The sequence below is a fragment of the Hyaena hyaena genome, unplaced genomic scaffold, assembly GCF_003009895.1.
Source record: "Hyaena hyaena isolate Hyena2069 unplaced genomic scaffold, ASM300989v1 scaffold_225, whole genome shotgun sequence".
Taxonomy (NCBI): Eukaryota; Metazoa; Chordata; class Mammalia; order Carnivora; family Hyaenidae; genus Hyaena; species Hyaena hyaena.
Genome location: NW_024080857.1, coordinates 1,431,957 through 1,451,544, shown reverse-complemented (window position 1 = coordinate 1,451,544; position 19,588 = coordinate 1,431,957). Strand labels below are relative to the sequence as shown.

Below are 19,588 nucleotides of genomic sequence, written 5' to 3'. Positions count from 1 at the left end.
CCTTGGAATAAATGTAGCTTCAGCCTTAAAAATGTGGCAGAGATGATTCATTCACACCCTCAAGCAAAATTGTCTATCACTGACTGCCTTTTTTTCTCTTGCCATGGTAACTGGAGGGATAGCTAATCAGATTAAAGAATTGTAAAAATTCTGTGTGTGTGCATTCGTGTATTTCTGTGAAACATTTTTAATTTACTGACTGCTAAATCATAAACCTTTTGTAATGTGTAAGAATTAGGCAGATGTGAGCACCCCAGTCTGTTACCATAGAAAGAATGGTAGGTTAGGGGTCAAGGACTTTCAGACACGTCACCAGCTAGAGGAACTTTTCAACAACAGTTATGCCTTCCTGGTCACTATGTTCTGATCCTACATTCATTGTAGTATCCCCTTGGTAAACAAGACCTGCATGTCCTCTACTCTTATGTAGCTTATGCTTAATATGTGGCCTTTGCCAAATCACTTACATTCCATGGTATGGCTTCTTGTTCTGTATAATTAGATACCTTAAAGATACAGTAGTGATCAAAACAGATGCAAAGGGAGATAAGAAATGTGATAAGAGTTAACAGTTTTAAATACAGTGGTCTGAGAAGGTTTCATTGTAGAGGTAACATTGGAGAAGAATCACTTAAGTATTTGGAGAAAGAATTCTGGTAGAGGAATCAGGAAATGTAAAACCTCTGAGGGAGAAGAGTACCTTTGTGTTCACACCAGCTACAAAGAAGCCAGGGTGCCTGGAGAAGAGGTAGAAAGTGAGGGAGTCGTGACAGATAGGCACAGCAAGGGATCTGGATATCAATCCTGTGAAGTCCTTCTAGACCATTTATAAGGACCTTGGCTTTTACTCAAAGATAGAGGGTTTTAAGCAGAAGATTGGATGTGTTTTTAGGTTTCAAGATGATCACAAATGCTGTATTGGGAATAGAATTTGTGAAGAAATTACGTGTTTTTCCGTTTTTGTTCTCTGTGTTCTATCCTACTTTATGCCTTATATTTCTCCAAAAGAGAATAAGGTATTACATGTTTGCTGTTAGTCATTGAAAGTTGACCTGAGCCACATGAGCTCATGTTCACTTAAAAATATCCAGGAGATTTCAGTAACTATATTAAATGATGGGTTGGTATATAATTGCTACTTAATATTATTTAGATAATATCTTTTCATTTATTCATATTTTCAGCCTTGGGGCTCTATTTTACGGAATTGGAATTTCTTAGCTGTAACACATCCAGGTTACATGGCATTTCTCACATATGATGAAGTTAAAGCACGACTACAGAAATATAGCACCAAACCCGGAAGGTAAGACTCTTTAGCAGTAATATTATGAAGCATATCTAATGATAAAGAGCTCTCTCTGGTTCATTCTTAGGGAAATCAGTAACACCCATGTGGGTGGGGAAGGAGGAAATGCTGGTAGAGCTCATGGCACTTCTTACTTGTATCCTTTAAACTGATTTGTTGTGCTGGTACTGAAACTGTATTCATAAAGTAAAAGAGGCTATGGTACCATATAATTTGATAGACTGAAACTTTCATTAAGTCTCCAAGCTCTGGTTTTTCAAATCAGAGTAGGGTATTAGCATATTGTCTGTATTCATGACACCTGTGTTTGTGTATGAAATTGTATGTGTATATTTGAATACTTAAATATTATGCTAAAGACAAAGTAAATCAGTTTCATGTTCATTATTTTAGAGTATTTTTCAAGGTATTTAATTTGGTTCAATGATAAACACATAATGATATATAAATACATACAACTATAAATATACATATGTTTACATATATGTATATAAACACATATAAGTCGATCGTTAAAATCAACCAATGTCATGTCCTTAAGAATTTCTCCCATAATACCTTATGCTTTTTTATAGCTTCAGAATTTATGTTTTATTTTCCAGATGATGAAACTGGGTAAAACTCACAGAGATTGACTGGTCAGTCCCTGTGGCTTTGGATGAGAAATCATACTTTATTAATGACAAATCTGGGATCAAAACATCTGTCTCTGGTACACGCATTTTCCCCATGTCCCATTTAGAAATGCATGAGGTACATAGTAGGCATTTGCACTGTGGAAAGCAGTGAGCTGGCTGTGGCAGCAGTGATAGTGAAGACCTGTCCTCACACTCACATTTTAGTGGGAGATGCCATTCCAACTTCCATGAGTACACGGATTTCCATATCGGGGTCATTTCATTGTAGGAATGAATTTCGTTGTTTTTTCAAGGCTACATTTTTCTTTTAATACCATTTTCATCTGATTTGTAATGGAAATGGTGTTTGTCCTTTAACAAGCTAGTTTATAGTACAAGCCAGTGCTGTTGATTCCCTTTTCTCTGCCATAATGAAAATTTCCATCTTTTTTACATTTTCAAGCATTTATATGTACATAAAAAGAAGACAGGGAGAACAGAAAACAGTTTAGTTCCTGTTGAAGTCTTCTGTTTAGACTAAGGAGAGTTGGTTCTCATTGGGATGTTGGTGGTGGCTTAGATGAGTCATTCTGTTTTGGTCAAGGATCTCTCATAACCAAATTTTTCCATAACTTCTACTCCGTAGATTGGTATCAAAGTATCTCCTTGTTCTTGGAGTACGATTTGAAAGATGTGTTATGTTTAGAATTACACAATCGTACAAATTTAACACAGAGGTTACTTGGGAAATTAAGAAATCGAGTCCCTTTTATGTTCTTGTTTAAGGTCACAGAGATAAATAATGTTGGGAGAGAACACTGAGCAAAAGCCAGGCCTCATCACTATTAGAATAGTTCTCTCAATAAAAGGACAGTGCTCTCCAAAAGAATCTCTTCCTTTACTTCCCAACTTGCCCTGTAACAATTTATTCTTCTAGTCTTTAAGCAAAGATGAAATGGTCAGTCTGTGGTAAATTGTTACGTGTAAAGTGGGATGTGGTATTTAAAATGTAAAGTTTAGGAGAACTCAGTGAACAAATAAAATAATTTTGATAAATACTTGTTTGCAGAATACCTGTTAAACTGTTACTTCCTCTTGGAAAGTATTTCTCTTTGGCTTCATGGTATAGAAAATAGTGGGACCTATTCCAAGGATATTTGAGTCTCTCAGGTTTTGCTTTTTTTGGGATCTAACTGACTGCCATAGTCTGTGTGCAGTTATTTTGTCTATGATTCTGATTAAAGATTCCATTAATTGGCAGGTTGATATTCTATTTTCAGGCTCTCTAGGAGAATATGTTTTTGGACTTTCTTGAAGAGTCCTTTCCAAAGGTTCTAAAACAAGTATGAAGTTCTTCGTATTTAAAACCACAACTTCTTCCTCTCTTTAAGAACCCAGTTTTCTTTGAAAATGAAACTACATTTCAGTACTAAGTGTATAAGTTAATTAGATTCAATGACTGTATAGCTGTTATATATGTTAAAGTATCCTGTACAGTTATTTTTATAGTACTTGGTTCATCAGTAACTAATGTTTATTAAGAGAGAGGAATTTCTGTCATGTACGTATAGCAATCAGGGTACTCAAATATAGCAGATTGTTGACCTACTTTTGAGCTGCTTAAGGGGTTATACAATCCAGAAATGGTTATCATGATGGCATGATTGAGCCCAATACACTTAAAAATAACCAATCTAAAATAAAGTAAGTAGATAGCTATATTAGTAAATAACAATGAATTTAAAAGCAAATCAATGTCTCCTTATCATTAATTTGATTTATATTTTTCAACTATTTTGCCTTCCTCTTGCAAGACATTGAACTGGACAGGGTTAGATGGCAGTCATGAACTTAATCTAGTTTGCCTTCTCATTAATATAGTTTGGCACTTTCGATATTTCATTTAAGGGTGAATGGCTGAAACACTTGAAAGAAAAGTTGTTATTTTCAGACAAGTCATTAACAACTAAAATGATTAGTTTTAAAATTTCAAAGTAATATATTGAATTACACAGTAGAAACTGACTTAATTTCTGTCTGAGGTGAACAAATTAAGTTGTTACTTTTTGAACAAATTAAATTGTTACTTTTGTTTTGTTTTGTTTTTAACCTTCCAAACATGATTCATGTGCTAGCTGTTTCATGTCATCAGCTGTTTCATTTAGGGCACCTGCTGATTGGGATGGCAGTAGATCCTTTGATACTCAAGTACATCAACTTCAGTTCTTTTGTCCTATAGCCCTGGAGGTATTTAAATGTAATTATTATTAGCACTTCTTATGCAGATCAGTGAATGGAGTCACACATCAATAAATGGAGAAGGACAGCGAGGTTAAAATAAGAAGATAGAAACTTATTTTAGATATTCTAAATTATTCCGTTTATTCTTTGACTTTAAAAAATTCTAACAGATTTGTTTAATAGTTAGCATACATTCTGAACGTGACTAAACATCATTGTTTTCATGTTTTACAGCTACATTTTCCGGTTAAGCTGTACTAGATTGGGACAGTGGGCCATCGGCTATGTGACAGGAGATGGCAATATCTTACAGACCATACCACATAACAAGCCCTTATTTCAAGCCCTGATTGATGGCAGCAGGGAAGGATTGTGAGTATGAGAAATGGGAGTCAGTGTGCTTATACACCAATTTGAAAGATAGACGCTGCTTTGCAATGAAGAGAAAAGATAGTCTGATGATCTGGCTGTTTTGTTTTATTTTGTTTTTTCAAAATTAAGGAATGGGTACTCCTTAGTTTTTATTGTTCATCTCTTAAAATACTCATTTTAAGGTAACCGATTGAATTAAACTATATTTTATAGCTGGTAAATTCCAACATCAAATTACAATATGAGTTTGTTTCTCACACAGGAAAAAAAGGACTTAACAGTAGTTTAGAATGGATGAAAAAACTTATAAAAAGATAATTCTTTAAAATAACTGACTTCGGAAAACAGTGTGGAGGTCCCTCAAAAAATTAACAATAGAACTCCGCTATGACCCAGCGTTAGCACTGCTAGGAATTTACCCAAGGGATATAGGAGTGCTGATGCATAGGGGCATATGTACCCCAATGTTCATAGCAGCACTCTCAACAATAGCCAAAACATGGAAGGAGCCTAAGTGTCCATCAACGGACGAATGGATCAAGAAGATGTGGTTTATCTATACAATAGAATACTACTTGGCAATGAGAAGGAATGAAATCTGGCCACTTGTAGCAATGTGGATAGAACTCAAGGGTGTTAAGCTGAGCTAAATAAGTCAGGCAGGGAAGGACAGATACCATATGTTTGCACGTATAGGTGGATTAGGAGAAACTTAACAGAGGACCATGGGGGAGGAGAGGAGAAAAATAGTCGGGTAGAGAGAGGGCGGCAAACCCTGAGAGACTCTTGAATGCTGAGAACAAACTGAGGGCTGATGGAGGTGGGAGAGAGGGGAAGGGCGGTGGTGGGCATGGAGGAGGCACTTGTAGGGATGAGCACTGGGTGTTATATGGAAACCAACTTGACAATAAACTACTTAAGAAAAAAAATAATAAAATAAAATAACTGACTTCTGTTGCTTCATGTACCCCTCAAACTGCTAGTTTTACTTTTTGACCAGTACTAACAGATTTTCTGTTTCTTCTTTTCTCACCTCCTCCCTTCCTTTTGTCTTTGTGTCTTTCTTCTAATATTAAATCCTTGCTACAGAATTATATGTTGGAGCTGAATTCAGTTTACCTTAAGCTATGCTTTTTTAAAGTTTAAAAATAAGTTTTCCTTTTTTTTTTTTAACAGTAACAATGCCTTTTTTCCTCCACAAATTGTAGACAACCTGATAGGTGCCTTCATAGTAAATATTTTTCTTTCATTTTAGTTATTTTAATCAATATGCCTTCTGTTCTATTTTCTACTTTTTTCTATTGTCACATCGTCATGCTCGCTTTTCTTTCCCTTTGCTCTTGCTAAGTAACTTAGAGACAGATATTCCCTTATTTTCTATAGCACAGACTGTGATAGAAACCTAACAGGAAAAGTCCAGCAGAGTTAGCAAAAAGCAAATAATTTAGGTTATACCTTTTCTAAAATAAAAAGAAAGAAAAAGTGGTGGGATATATGTGAAGGAAAAAATGCATTTTTATAAGTTATGAGCTTTCAAGAAATAGTTACATGAGAATTGTAGGGCAAACTGGTACCAAGTGTGTATTTCTATTTTTTTAATTATCATAAATTTCATAGATTTTGATTCACTGATGATAGGATATTGTTTTTAAGAAAATGTGCTGTAAAGTTTTACTTTATGTATATATAGAAGTTACGAGTGGGTAAATCTGTAAATTTAGTAATTTTGATACTGCTTATTCATATCGTTTATAATGCCTTCTATTTTTTAAAAGCCAATAAAAAAATCACAAGTTATAATGTTGTAATCAGTGTTTAGCCTCTGAGGTCCTACGCATATCAGTTGTCAATATTTACACACACACACAAGCAAGCACCCCTTCAGAGGCATTTAATTAATTGGATTTGAACTTTAGTGATAAATTACATTAAAATAGATAATTATGTTAGGGTTTCCCCCCCCTAAGATCAGTAAAACACAGGTTATTACAGCCAGTATCATGGTCGGCTGTCCTTCCTTATAGTTAATCCAATATAGTGTGACACAGGTAGTAAAGAAGTTTACTTTGATAACCAGCCAAGATTCTTTATTCCTTTCTTGCCATTGAGAGGGTCTCATCAGTAGCACCCTTGTCTAATGAGGACAGTAATCACTGAATTGCCCCTTACACCTTAAATAGAACCTTTTAACCTTTCCTCTAGCAACCTTATTGTCATTTTTATAATCTTGCAGTTTTGAATTCTTCATACATGTTTTATAAGTGTGATGATGAGCAAAATGTTATGCCATAATTTTAAAACTGGCCCCATTTTAGGATATAACAAGAAAGCTACTTATCAACTTTTGCTTAGGGCTCTTCATTTAATAATTGTAGAATTTTAATCCACCCTGTGGTAACACTCTAAATTTGTCATTACAGATATAGTCAACTCCTTTTTCTAAATTGTAAGAAAAAAAAAATCTCATTGATCTGTTCCTTACTGTAGGAGAATTGTCTATCATCTTAGTTCAATTTTTTTTCCTAGTTTTACCCAGTACATTTTAACATTTATGAACATATTTACAGACTAAGGATAAATATTTTTTGTTACTTACAGAATAGATTTAGTATCGTTTTTCCCCTTAAAATATTGACTGCAGTAGTATTACATTCTTAATTTTTCATTCAAGCCAGTTAGAATAGCTCCTAAACAAAATTAACTATAACTTAATCAGTGGACATAATTCAACAGTAATGTTACCGTTTTTTAAAATCTAAAATAAATATTTACGAACACAATACAATTCATTTTTATTTTTTTTATTTTTGAAGTTTAATGTTTATTTATTTTTGAGAGAGAGAGCACAAGCAGGGGAGGGGCAGAGAGAGAGGGAGACACAGAATCTGAAACAGGCGAGCTGTCAGTACAGAGCCTGATGTGGGACTGGAGCTCAGGAACCGTGAGATCGTGACCTGAGCCGAAGTCTGGCACTTAACTGACTGAGCCACTCAGGTGCCCCAATAAAATTCATTTTTAAATGAATGTCTGAATGAATAAAAACTCTTAGCACAAAAAGATGGCATTATTACTATAATTTTTAGTTTTAATTCTCTGTAATACTGGAACCTCAGGGCACCTTGGTGGCTCACTCGGTTAAGTGTGTGACTGGATTTTGGCTCAGGTCATGATCTCATGGTTCGTGGGATCAAGCCCCATGTTGGGCTCTGCACTGACAGTGTAAGCCCTGATTGGGGTTTTCTCTCTCCCTGTGTCTCTGTGCCTCCCCTGTGTGGGCACATGCTCTTTCTTAAAAAAAAAAAAAAAAAATTAATAATGGAGCTTCATATTTATAAATGATTCTTTGTAGCGTGATTTGAAGTAAATGAAATATAATTGTAGCATTTTCTAATTTCTTTAAATATGGGTATAGGTGTGAGTGTGTTGCTTTGTGTCCATAGACTTGTGTGGGGGGGGGGGAGTGAATGAAAGTTTAAATGGAAAGACAGAGGATAAGAAACTGGAAAAACAGTAACATCTTAGAGGCGTTGGCATAACTTTTGTAGGAAACCTGTGGGTTTAATTCCATTTTTGCCTCAAGTTATTAAGCATGGTGTAAAATGAAGCAGTTCACATCAACTGTGCTTCACATGAAAAGACACAATCATTGCAAATAGGTGTGCATTCAAAGTATTTTGGAATAGACCATGAGTGACCAGAAAAGTAAATTTTTAATTTACCTAAAAGACATACAGTAAAAGTATTTAATTGAAAATGGTTGCTTAGTGGCTGAGTCCATGTTCATCCTGTATTTCTTATATGAAAATAATTTCTAGATTTTAAATGCATTAAAAGTAACTTGTATTATTATGGAAACAATAGCAAACGTTCTTGATATAAGTTACATAAAAAAAAAACATCAACATGTGGGTTTGAATATAGAAGAATCTGATTAAATACTCTTAAATGCAATTAAAAATTGTATGTTTATGATAATAAAGTTTCTGTTTATAATTCAGCTATCTTTATCCTGATGGGAGGAGCTATAATCCTGATTTAACTGGATTATGTGAACCTACACCACATGATCATATAAAAGTTACCCAGGTAAGGACAATTTCTGGTAATGCATTCATAATTATGTATCTAATATTTTTGAAATAAAAAGCATTGTATTTTACTGTAGCTTAAATTTTGTATTGGTATTTTATGCAAAAGATACTTACAGGAATTTTAAGAGTATTTGAAAAAAAATACTTTCTCCATTTTTTGGATAAAAATGTCTGTTGTTAATATTCTTGTTTCCAGTATAATATTGGCATTCATGCAGACATAGATAAACCCATAAGTAGGGAGATAGATATTAGGAGAGAGCTATAGATTGAAAAATTCCAAGGAAGATTAGAATAATAATAATATCCATTAGCTTTTAGAGTCAAATGTATAATTGAAACTTACTGAAGGTCCTAATTATATTCTTATAAGCCCATTGTTGGCAATCTCATAAATTGAATAGGAGTGTAACTTGGTTATAAAGCCTTTCTTGAGGGTGAAAGTCAATAGTTAATCAAAATCTAAAAACATTTTTGACTCTGGATTCTGTATATACCACTCACACATACACAGAAACATCTGTATATCGGGATATTCACTTTAGCAATTTTCCTGAAAATGAAAAATTATAAGTACCAAACTATTTAATCGTAGGTTAAGTAAACCCTAGTACGTTCATACTGCATTATACTAAAGTCATTAACAGGAGGAAGGCAGCTCTATATGTTCACATGGGAAATTCAGCATCTTTATTATATAAAGCATCTCATTACTGTAAAGTTTGATTATATAACATTTCATTTTGTAAAGTTACATTACATAAGTTCAATTTCGGGAAAGAAAGAAGAAAATTACCATATATGAACATACTTTTTAAAAATAAAAATTAAAACCTACCAAACTGGTAACAGTACTTAACTGAGGAGTAGGAAGGTTTGGGGAATTAGGGAGAAGATTAAAGAGAAAAAACTGAGTATTTTATTTTATATGTAATCTAGTTTTAAAATATTTTATAATTTAGATATATTGTGCTTTGTAAGTAAAAAAAAATCTAATAAAAATAAGAAATTACAGTTTTGGGGAAGACAAGAGATAGTATTTTATTTTATTTCCAGTTCTCTAGATTTAGTCCCAGTGGTCTTGGTATTATTATGTGAAACATTTGTTGACGTATGTACAGTCAATGGGCAGTTTTTTAAATTTAATGTATAATTGGCATTATTTCTTATGTAAATGATTCTGTATGTTCTAATACATGTAAAAGCCACTCACAAAAGATAGTTCCTCTTTATAAGGCCACTGTTTAAAATATATATTCATGAGTAGTATCATTACATCATCCTTAAATATTTGAATAAGTTACCCCTTAGGCTGCATTGAGTGCTGCATCTGTGATTTTAGCTTATTGTAATTTTTTAATAATCGGAAAGTGCTCCTTCAGATGTCATAACAATGTAAATACTTATTTATTATTTAAGAGACTTCAGTGACTTTTTATTTATTTGTTTACTTATTTATTTATTTATTTATTTATTTAAAAAGTTTTGTTTAAGTAATCTCTACATCAAACATGGGGCTTGGATTCACAACCCCGAGATCAAGAGTCAGATGCTCTTCCAGCCAAGCCAGCCAGGCATCCCAACTTATAGTTTAATTTTAATTGCTTTAGATTTATTTAGTTTTCATCTTGATCCATTGTCCTCTTTTTTCTTAATTTCTTTAAAAATTATACAGTCAAACATACTTACTTCTTGGTAGAAGGTACTTCATGTGCTTGTGTTTGTATCTTTGTATGTAGGTGGATATATAATTTTTTTTCCCACCAAGATGATAAGATCTTTTAGTAGACTACAGGCTAAATATTGTCATTTATTTATCCTGCCCAGGGCCAGGTACCTAATAGGCACTTATTGGCTAAAACATTGCCTTTTTAAAATGAATTATTTCTATAATTTTCTTTTATCTCATTTAACCCTTCTTTTTCATATTTTCTTTATACTTACTGATATATTTGTGTCTTCTTTGTGACCTAGAGCTTTTCAATATGTAGACCCCAAGAATTTTACTATGCCAAAATGTTCAAAACTAGTAAATCAAGAGAATAGACATTTCATAAAACAATTTTTGGTTGCTGAAGTGATTAGTTTTCCTGACCATGCTAGATTGGGAAAACAGTATGCAATTTAGAGTTAGAAATTTAATATAGAATTTGAGGAAAATAATTTAAACTTATTGAGCCTCAGGTGTTTTTTTTTTTTTTCCCAATTCAATGTATCTTATTATGCTTTAGAGATTATATGACAAAATAAATGTGGACCGCAGTATCTAGCATGCAGAAAAGGCTTGGCAAATGCTGTTTCTCTTCTGTTCCAGAATTTGTAAAGTTATTGTAGAAATAAAATTTAATGTTCAGTTAGAATAATAAAAGTATGTAATATATATTTTATATATATATATGTGTGTGTGTAGTTGCAATTTTACAGTGAATTTAGTTGAGAATATGGGATTTACAAAGAAACTAAAGCTATTTATATTTTCTTTTAAAACTGTAAGTTTTGTCTTTTGAGTCATTATTGAAACAAATCCCTTCCTAAAGGAACAGTGCAAAACATTAAGTAGTCTGAAGTATTACAAAGCTTATACAATTGCTGATACAAGCTCAAATGTTTTAAAAAATGATTTTGTCGACCAAGTTGTGATTACCAATTTAAAACATGTCTTAAGTAGTAACATCCTCACAAGATCAAGTGTGAGGCATTTACTGTAAGTCATTGTATTTGAGAAAATTCAATAGTACCAGTTCATGTTAGAAATACATTAACATTGCCTTTTCCCCCTCCTCCAAATTCCAGGAACAATATGAATTATATTGTGAAATGGGATCCACTTTTCAGCTCTGTAAAATTTGTGCTGAGAACGACAAAGATGTCAAGATTGAGCCTTGTGGGCATTTGATGTGCACATCTTGCCTTACAGCATGGCAGGTATAATCAAGATTTAATGAGCATCACTCAATGTCTCCCTTATACTCTGTTGCTATTTCTCTTTTCAGTTTTCTTCATCTTAATCATTCAGCAAGTGATCTGATAAGTGCTTTCTTGGAGTAATTTGAAAAATCTCATGTGTTTGATTTTCTGTTTTATATAATTTCTTTTTTTTTTTTTTTTTTTTTTTTTGCTGTGTTTTATATTGTTTCCTTTGCATGTACAGTTTAATTTTAGGATTTAGTCATGAGTAGTTGGTACCTCTCTGACACCACTGATTTCAGAGTGTCACTTATCAGTATTTCCAACTAATCATATTTATATGATTAACTGTAGGTCAGATTCTATTTGTAATAGGTCACATTCTGAAGCAAAATAAACCCTAGTAGATAAATCTTACATTGATATTTCAACTGGCCCTCTTCCTTGGAGGAGGTGTGGCTCCTGTCTCATGTAGGTCGATGGCTGCCTCTTAAGGCAAAAATGGGAGACTCTGATGGGGTAAGTCTCCTGAATACTCATAGTTCTCACAGAAACAGGCATAACATTTTCTAGTTCACCGAAGCAGAATCTAAGTTACCTCTTATGCAGATATTCAGTAAATACCAATTGATTTGATGTTTTAGAATAAGACCACGGAATAACTAGTTTCCCCATGGGCTTTCTGATATTTCTTTATCTGTAATAGAGGTTGGGGGCTTGAAAATGAGTCTTTGGACAGATTTTCAGTTTTGAGTATTTGAAGGATTCACAGAAGGTTTTGATCAAGTCATTTTTTCACTGCTGTTTAACAGAGTCAATATCGAAGTCAATATTGATGGGGTTTAGAAAGCAAATTAAATTTTCAAACTTTTAAAAAAAGTTTGCTGTTGAGTATACAGTCACCATCCCTACCCCATACCTGAGCCCTCACAGGCTTGCTCTTCTGTCTAACCCATAGCCTCTGCATTGCCTGTGGAAGAGAGCTAGCCTTAGAGGGTGAGGCAGGGAGAATTCAGGCTCAGGAGCGTCAATGCTGTTGAGCTCATTACTTGGTAATAAAATATAATGGTTTCACAATCTTATAAAAAGGAGCTCCTTCCTTTGGGGAGGTTTGAAAAATGGATGAAGCAACAGAGGAAGAACTGGAAAATGAGTTAAATTTGATTTAGTTTTTCAGTGCCATTTCTGAAACCCCAGACATCTTTGCTACCTCAGTAAAAATTGTTCAACAGCCCTACACTTCTCTCGTTGAGTGTGCATTGGTTTTTATTTTACTTAGGTTTTCCTTTATCCCTTTATCCCTGGTTTCCCTTTATCCCTTCATGATGTTGGTGAATTTTGTGTAGTACAGGGAGAAGGAGGAGGAAGAGGAATGATCAGTGTGGCATCAGCAAACTCGTTCTCAGTGTATAGGCACCTGATTGCTATGTAAGCTATGTTAATAATTGTTCTGCAGACTTAACAATGTCTGTTTATAAATGACTTTTAACAAGTTATGCTGGTAGAAGAAAGAGCTATGTTTGCAAGTATATTTCACATCAGTGAGTAGAAAATAATACAGAGATATTGAGTCAGTGCCTAACTGACAGATAGGACTATGTATGTTATGATGATTTCCTTTACCTGATACCCATTCAGTATCTCAGGGTAAGTAGAGGACAATTATGTCTGTCACAGTTGGATTGTGACTTTGGATTGATTTATGCCTTCAGGGAGGTGGTGTGGTTTTCATGGGTCCAAAGAAACTAGAAATTTGTATTTCTTCCTAAAGAAAGCCAGAGTTTTAGGCTGGTACCAAATCCAAGTACCCTGTGGCCCTCTACTCTCAGGGTCTTAGTCTGGGAGCAGACACATACCTACACATGGCAGGACTTGGCACCTTCCTTTGCCTTGATACATACCTGGTATTTGGATGTTAAGTGGGTTAAAAGTCAGAAGCTCCCATTAGTTTGGTAGAAACCTTTGATCAGTAAAGATTGTTTGAAGCATCATACAAAATAGCTGTTTTACCTTGAAGCCTAGATTACATAAAGGAGTATGAATATGAAACAAACAGATTTTATTTACTTTACTTTTTGTATACTTTTTGAAAGAAATTTATGTTTAAAATTTCAGGGACAATACTATACATTTTATTTAGTAAGTTTGTGAACTATTTACAACAGGTGTGTTATGCGCAAAAGACACAGGAGTGTTTGCCTGTGGCCATGGCTGTGTTATTAATCCCCTGTCCTTTACATCACCACAACCCTTCTGTATATTACTGTGTATTCTCCAAATGGTACAGTTCCTCAGTGCCTCAATTCACTTCATGATTTTTAATATTAGTCTAATGGCCTTATTTAAGAAGTGCCCAATCATATTTGTAAATTGTTAATAATTGCTTTTTTAAAATTTTTGCTCTGAAGTACTTCTCAATTTTACTTTTAGAAATTGAGAAACTGCATAAATTGCAAAGCACTGAAAACAGTCATTGAGTAATTTTTAGGAGAAGGTCATTATAAAGTACAGTTGTAGTTTACTAAGTGAGCTAAATAAAAAAAATGACAAATGAAAAAGTGCTCAGAAGGCTGAAATAACAATCAAATTATATCACACTCATGTTATTAGTAAATAATGTTATTATTTTAATCTGATCACTGAAATTTGCATATAGATTGATGAAAAATGTTCAAAAGCATTATTTCAGCATTGTTTTTAATTCTAACTACACAAAATACTTTGCAATCAATCAATATTCTTCTGATATATTTTGTATATGTCCCTGTAAACTCTTATCTCATTGTATTTGTGTTATAAACATTATATATTTACCTGTTTCTCTTCTAGAACCTAGGTTAGAATCCCTCTCTTCTAGCATGCTACCTGCTTTCACAGTAGTAGTTACTCAGTAAATATTTATGGACTGTATGGTAGATGGTGTAAAGAGAAGACTGAGATTACATTGATAACATGTTTATAAAGGTAAAATAGATAAATCATTGATATTGTAGATCAAATGTCTTAGATCTGTTCATTTCTCTTCTGAAGACTATCAATGATTTTTTCAAAGACCTTTTATTATGCTCAAGATCTAAGAATGAATTCTAAGAATTTTAAACCTGAGATCCATTTGTTCTGTTTAGTAGCTGCTGGATGATTCCCTTCAACTTTTCACATTTTGATTTTGTCCACTTATTTTTAAGCCACATTATTTTACTTTTATTGCTTGCAATAATACTGGCACTAACCTAGAGGCAGTGAAACTGAGTTTCTCTTTATTACTTTTTTACACCTAAAAAGAAAATGCTTGGTGGTCCCTGGTTGATGTTTTCTCTACCCTGAAGAAAATTGTTCTGGGGCCAGGTTTTGAGAATTCTGAAGTGATATTCCATAGTCTTTGTATCTCAGTAGGATCTTAGTGGTTAAAGGAAGTGTCAGCTTTTGAACATTTCCACTGTGGGGTAACCTCAATATTTCTACCTCTGCATATAGATTTCACAAGGTAGTGTTTCCTGCCAACCAACAGATCTGTCAGTTTTTGTATAATGTGAATAGCAACGTTTGACAATCATTTAAACATGTTACACAAAATGCCCGTTACTTAATAAAAATAAAACTGTTATAAAGCTAATCCAGTTAAAATGCAGTTGACAAACTCTAGGTATGCTAAAAAACCACACGGCCTCAGTAAGCTGCTCACAGGACTTAACCTAATTGCTAGTGAATAGGAGAACTAAAAGAGCAGTTATTGAACATTTCCATAGTTCTGGAGTATATTCCTAGGCACTGTATCTAAACTTGTAGGTGCAGTGGGAAATGTTGTGTGAATATCAAGTCTGGATATGAGTACAGTATCCATGTCTCTCTTTTTCAGTGTTTTCCAGATTCAAACTGGTACAGAGGGATGGAGTCCAAATTTCTTCACTTTAAAGCCAGAGTTTTTGTTATATATGCTTATTTGCTTTTTCTATAGAGAAAAAGTTGTTTTCAAACTCAATTATGCATAGGGATCGTTTGTTACTTTGCTTGGTGAAAGCAGTCATGGCTTATTTTATCCATCATTCTCCAACTTCTCAAATCCATTTACTTATCTATTTATCTAGGAAACATTCCTGGGCAGCTGCTCTGTCCCTGGTTCTGTACGAATCAGTGATCTAGGAAGAATACTAAGACCCAGGCCTGACCCTCAAGAAGTTACAATTCAATCTGAAAGTTTTATATAAAGAGGCATGGTATTAATAGTAATTACTTGAAATGAACATCCTGTTATCCTTCAGATTTAATTATGGATTCGAGACATCTTTTGTTACTTTCTACTACTTTGGTTGGGCATGCTGATAGGAAAAGGATTTTAAAGGTTGCATGTCTGCCAAGAAGCTCTGATAAATCAGAGTCCAATGGGAAAGAAATATTAAACCCTGACCATAAAACATTATGTGTCCCAGCAGTATGCATTTTTTAGCAAGTCATTCTTCACCAACTTTCCCTTCCATGTGATGCCCTACTTTGGTTTAATTGAATTCGCTGGAAACTTAAATTTTATGTAATTAACGGAAACCCTAAGAAGTGCATGGTAGCGGTGTCAGTTGTTATAGACTGCAAGTGGTTACCCTTTAATTTCTGTCATAATAGCCCATTAGTCATGCCTCTGTAGAGGTGTCAGATACTTCTTTCTCCTTCTGAAACATCTGTGTTATTTAATAAATTGAATAAGCAAGCCAGAGTTTGCACAGAATACTAAATAAGTTGGATAACCAACTCTCTAGAGGTAGTCTTTGAAGCAATATCTCTCTGGGTGCGGCATTTCTGTTCTGTCTTTGGCAATAAAACTTGCAGTTTTCCTTCACTTCCTCACTGTTCCATAGATATTAACAAAACATTTTTCTTCTTCATCCAGAACTCCTCTGCATCTTCCTTTTTGTAGCAGTGGATTGAGGAGCAGTGATGGTGCAGGCTTACTGCCTGAGGTGTAAAGTAAAGGGCTCTTTTCGTACTGCTTTTTTCCTCCAGGATTCTAGAAAATGGCTTCTGAGTTTGTGAATGGCACAAATTCTAAACTAGGTTCTTCAAATCTTATTTTCAAAATAAAAATGGGTACATATATATCAGTTGCATATGCAGCCTTGTTTTGCATTACTGCCAAGGACTTTAATTCAGTTAAAAGCAAAATTACCTTTTTCCTGTGATTATTTCTTCTGCACTTTTTCCAAATAATTTAAAGGAAAGATATTAGAATGTTTAAAATAATATTTCATAGAGTCATTAGATGAAAATCAATAAGCCCTGATTTTAATATGGAATATAATTAAAGAGATTTATGGATGTCCCATAATTAGAGAGTATTGTAGGGCAAAATGTGTAGTTATCTAAGAGAGGTGAGAAGTCAGTTCACATGATCACCTTTAAGGCACAAAGAAGCAATCTTTTACTGTATCTTCCCTCAGAAGCTACCAACCTTCACATTTCTAGCCTCAGTGTAATATTGTAACCGTAGTACTACAAATAAGAAAATTATATTTGCCTGTAAGAATGTTATAAATTGGTATTTCTGTCCTTGATTACATGTTGTGTCTTTTTGAATAAAAGTGATAAAGTGTTGGAGCTCTGTTTCTCTGTGGGAATAATGTAGGGGCTACCAGAGTCCTTCAAAAATGGTACACTTATCTCATGAACTACAGTGATGATCGTAGGAATGAAAAGAAGGAGAAGATAAAATTTGGTCGAGCAGATGCTTGACTCTGATGTCAGTGCCTATATTAAGTGGGGGCTGACTGTATCGTGCTGTGCCTGGAGGATAGCAAGTATTGACACCTGGGAAATGCTTCCAGTTGCCTCTAACAAAGGCTTTTAATAGGTGTTTCAAAAGTTGGCTCCCTTATGGGGCGCCTGGGTGGCTTAGTCGGTTAAGCGTCTGACTTTCGCTTAGGTCATGATCTCATGGTTCGTGGGTTCGTGCCCCGCGTCTGGCTCTGTGCTGACTGCCTGCTCAGAGCCTGGAGCCTTTTTCAGTCTGTGACTCCCTCTCTCTCTGACTCTCCCCTACTCACGCTGTCTCTCTCTCTCTCTCCTAGAAATAAATAAAAATATTAAAAAAAAAAAAAGTTGGCTCCCTTAAATAAAGCATCCTCAGAACACAAACACATAAACTTCTTGAATTAACATTTTAAATTGGGTTCTAGCAACAATTATGTTAAAAGGCCTTACTATGTAAGAAATGCATCCCAAGGAATGCTATAATTACCAGGACAAGTTTTTCACCTTCCTTAAAAGCTGAAACTGTTCAATTAGCAAGGATAGAGTATTTATTGATTAGTGTAGTTAATTTTGTAACTTGTATTTTGAACATAATAGGTCTTTTTTTCATTTTTGAATGATCAATAGTAGGCAGCTATTTTTAAACTTTATTTTAACCTAGCTTATGAATCTGATCTTGAGGAACTACTACATCCTGATGTTACAGTGTAGGATAGTGATAGTATAGTGATGAAATGATTGGACTCATATAACAGGCCTACTGGGTATAATTTCCTACACACAGATGCTTGGTTCTGTTACCTCCATCACCTTATATAAACTCTTTTAAGTTTTTTTATTGGTAAAATGAAGATGAGTTATATGTATAGTGCTTTCGACAATGCCTGGAATCTTAGTATTGTTCCTAATGTAGTACTTGATAATATCATTTAGGATAAACTGTCTCCTATTTCTGATTATTATTAATTTATGAACATTGTTGATTCTGTGGTTTAAAATGGTTTAAAAGTTATATTTATTTCATTATAAGATGGGAATTCTTGTGGATATGTGATTTTTTTCAGATGTTAAGACATGTTTCTTAAGTTGTCTTACTATATTTCTTTGCTTTTAAAATTATTTTTATAGTAATTCTACCGGGATTTGCATAGCACATTGAAAGATTTGAATTAATTTATCTTTATCTTTGAGATATCCCTTAAACTGTACATTCCCTCATTACACTCTACAAAATAAGATGGAATGCTTACCTGGGGCCACACGGCTGTCATTGGTGGGTGCAGGATTCTAATTCAAGTGTCCTGATTCAGACTGTCTGGCTATTTTTCTGATTTGATGTTTTCATGAGCCTCACAAGTTAACACCAGAAGAGCCTAGATTCATCAATGTCTTCTTTCCTTGCCTATCATAAAAGAGCACCAAAACCAACCATCTCTTTCACTCTGAGTCATTGGTTGTAACATTACTATTAACTCTCCTCATTTGTTCTTTTAACAAGAAGTTAATGAATTTCTGTGGGAAATAGTGTGCTCTGAAAAGACTTAGTATGGACGCAATTTATTCTCAGTGTATGTATGTATTTATCTATCCAGTTATTTACTTATTTATCAATGTTCCATGCTTTACAAAAATGATTTATGGTAACTTCAAATCTATGTGAAATGATAGCAAAGTAATATAAATTAGAAGTTACTGATATAGAAAGCACACACACACACATACACACAGTAAAAAAATACAAAATGCACTCCATACATGAGACTCAAAAGCCTCATTTTAGAAAGCTAAAAATTTAGTTTTTAGCTTTCTCCAGGTATACTGTTTTTGTGGAAAGCCTTGTAGTGACTAACTTTAAAACAAAGTATGACCTCTAATACTCATCGTAAGAGCAAATAAATTGTATTATGTATAATGTATCTTTAAAAAATGAAGAAGTTATTTAAGAGGTAAAATCCATATGACCAATATATAAACAGAAAGTATATGGAAGCTGACCAATACATGATGATGATGATGATGAGATACTGACATTTATTTGGATTTTTACATAGAGTGTTACTAGGGAATGGGAAATTTTGGAAGTTAAAGAATTTTTGTTTCTATTTTTCTATAAAATGTTAATTTGTTTTTAGGTTACCTAAAGTTATATTTATGTTTATATTATTAACTTAGTATTCATGGTTGTCACAGGAGTCTGAATTCTTTTGTCATGAGCATATTACGTAGTCAACATCTCAGATGGGGTAGTACTCACTGATAGCTTCTGTATCTTTGCCTTGGAAGTATTTCTTATTTGAGGAAGTATAATCTATTGA

General features: G+C 33.8%; 1 protein-coding gene across 4 annotated transcripts in view; it reads left to right on the top strand.

Moving 5' to 3' along the window:
• Positions 1 to 19,588, top strand: part of CBLB (Cbl proto-oncogene B) — a 222,592-nt gene that overhangs the window by 119,006 nt on the left and 83,998 nt on the right. For all 4 annotated transcript variants that reach the window (XM_039243216.1, XM_039243213.1, XM_039243214.1 and 1 more), the window contains exons 6-9: positions 1,185 to 1,306; positions 4,402 to 4,539; positions 8,538 to 8,625; positions 11,424 to 11,555. In XM_039243216.1, coding sequence (XP_039099147.1) covers positions 1,185 to 1,306; positions 4,402 to 4,539; positions 8,538 to 8,625; positions 11,424 to 11,555 — 480 coding nt within the window. The remainder of the gene's footprint in view (positions 1 to 1,184; positions 1,307 to 4,401; positions 4,540 to 8,537; positions 8,626 to 11,423; positions 11,556 to 19,588) is intronic.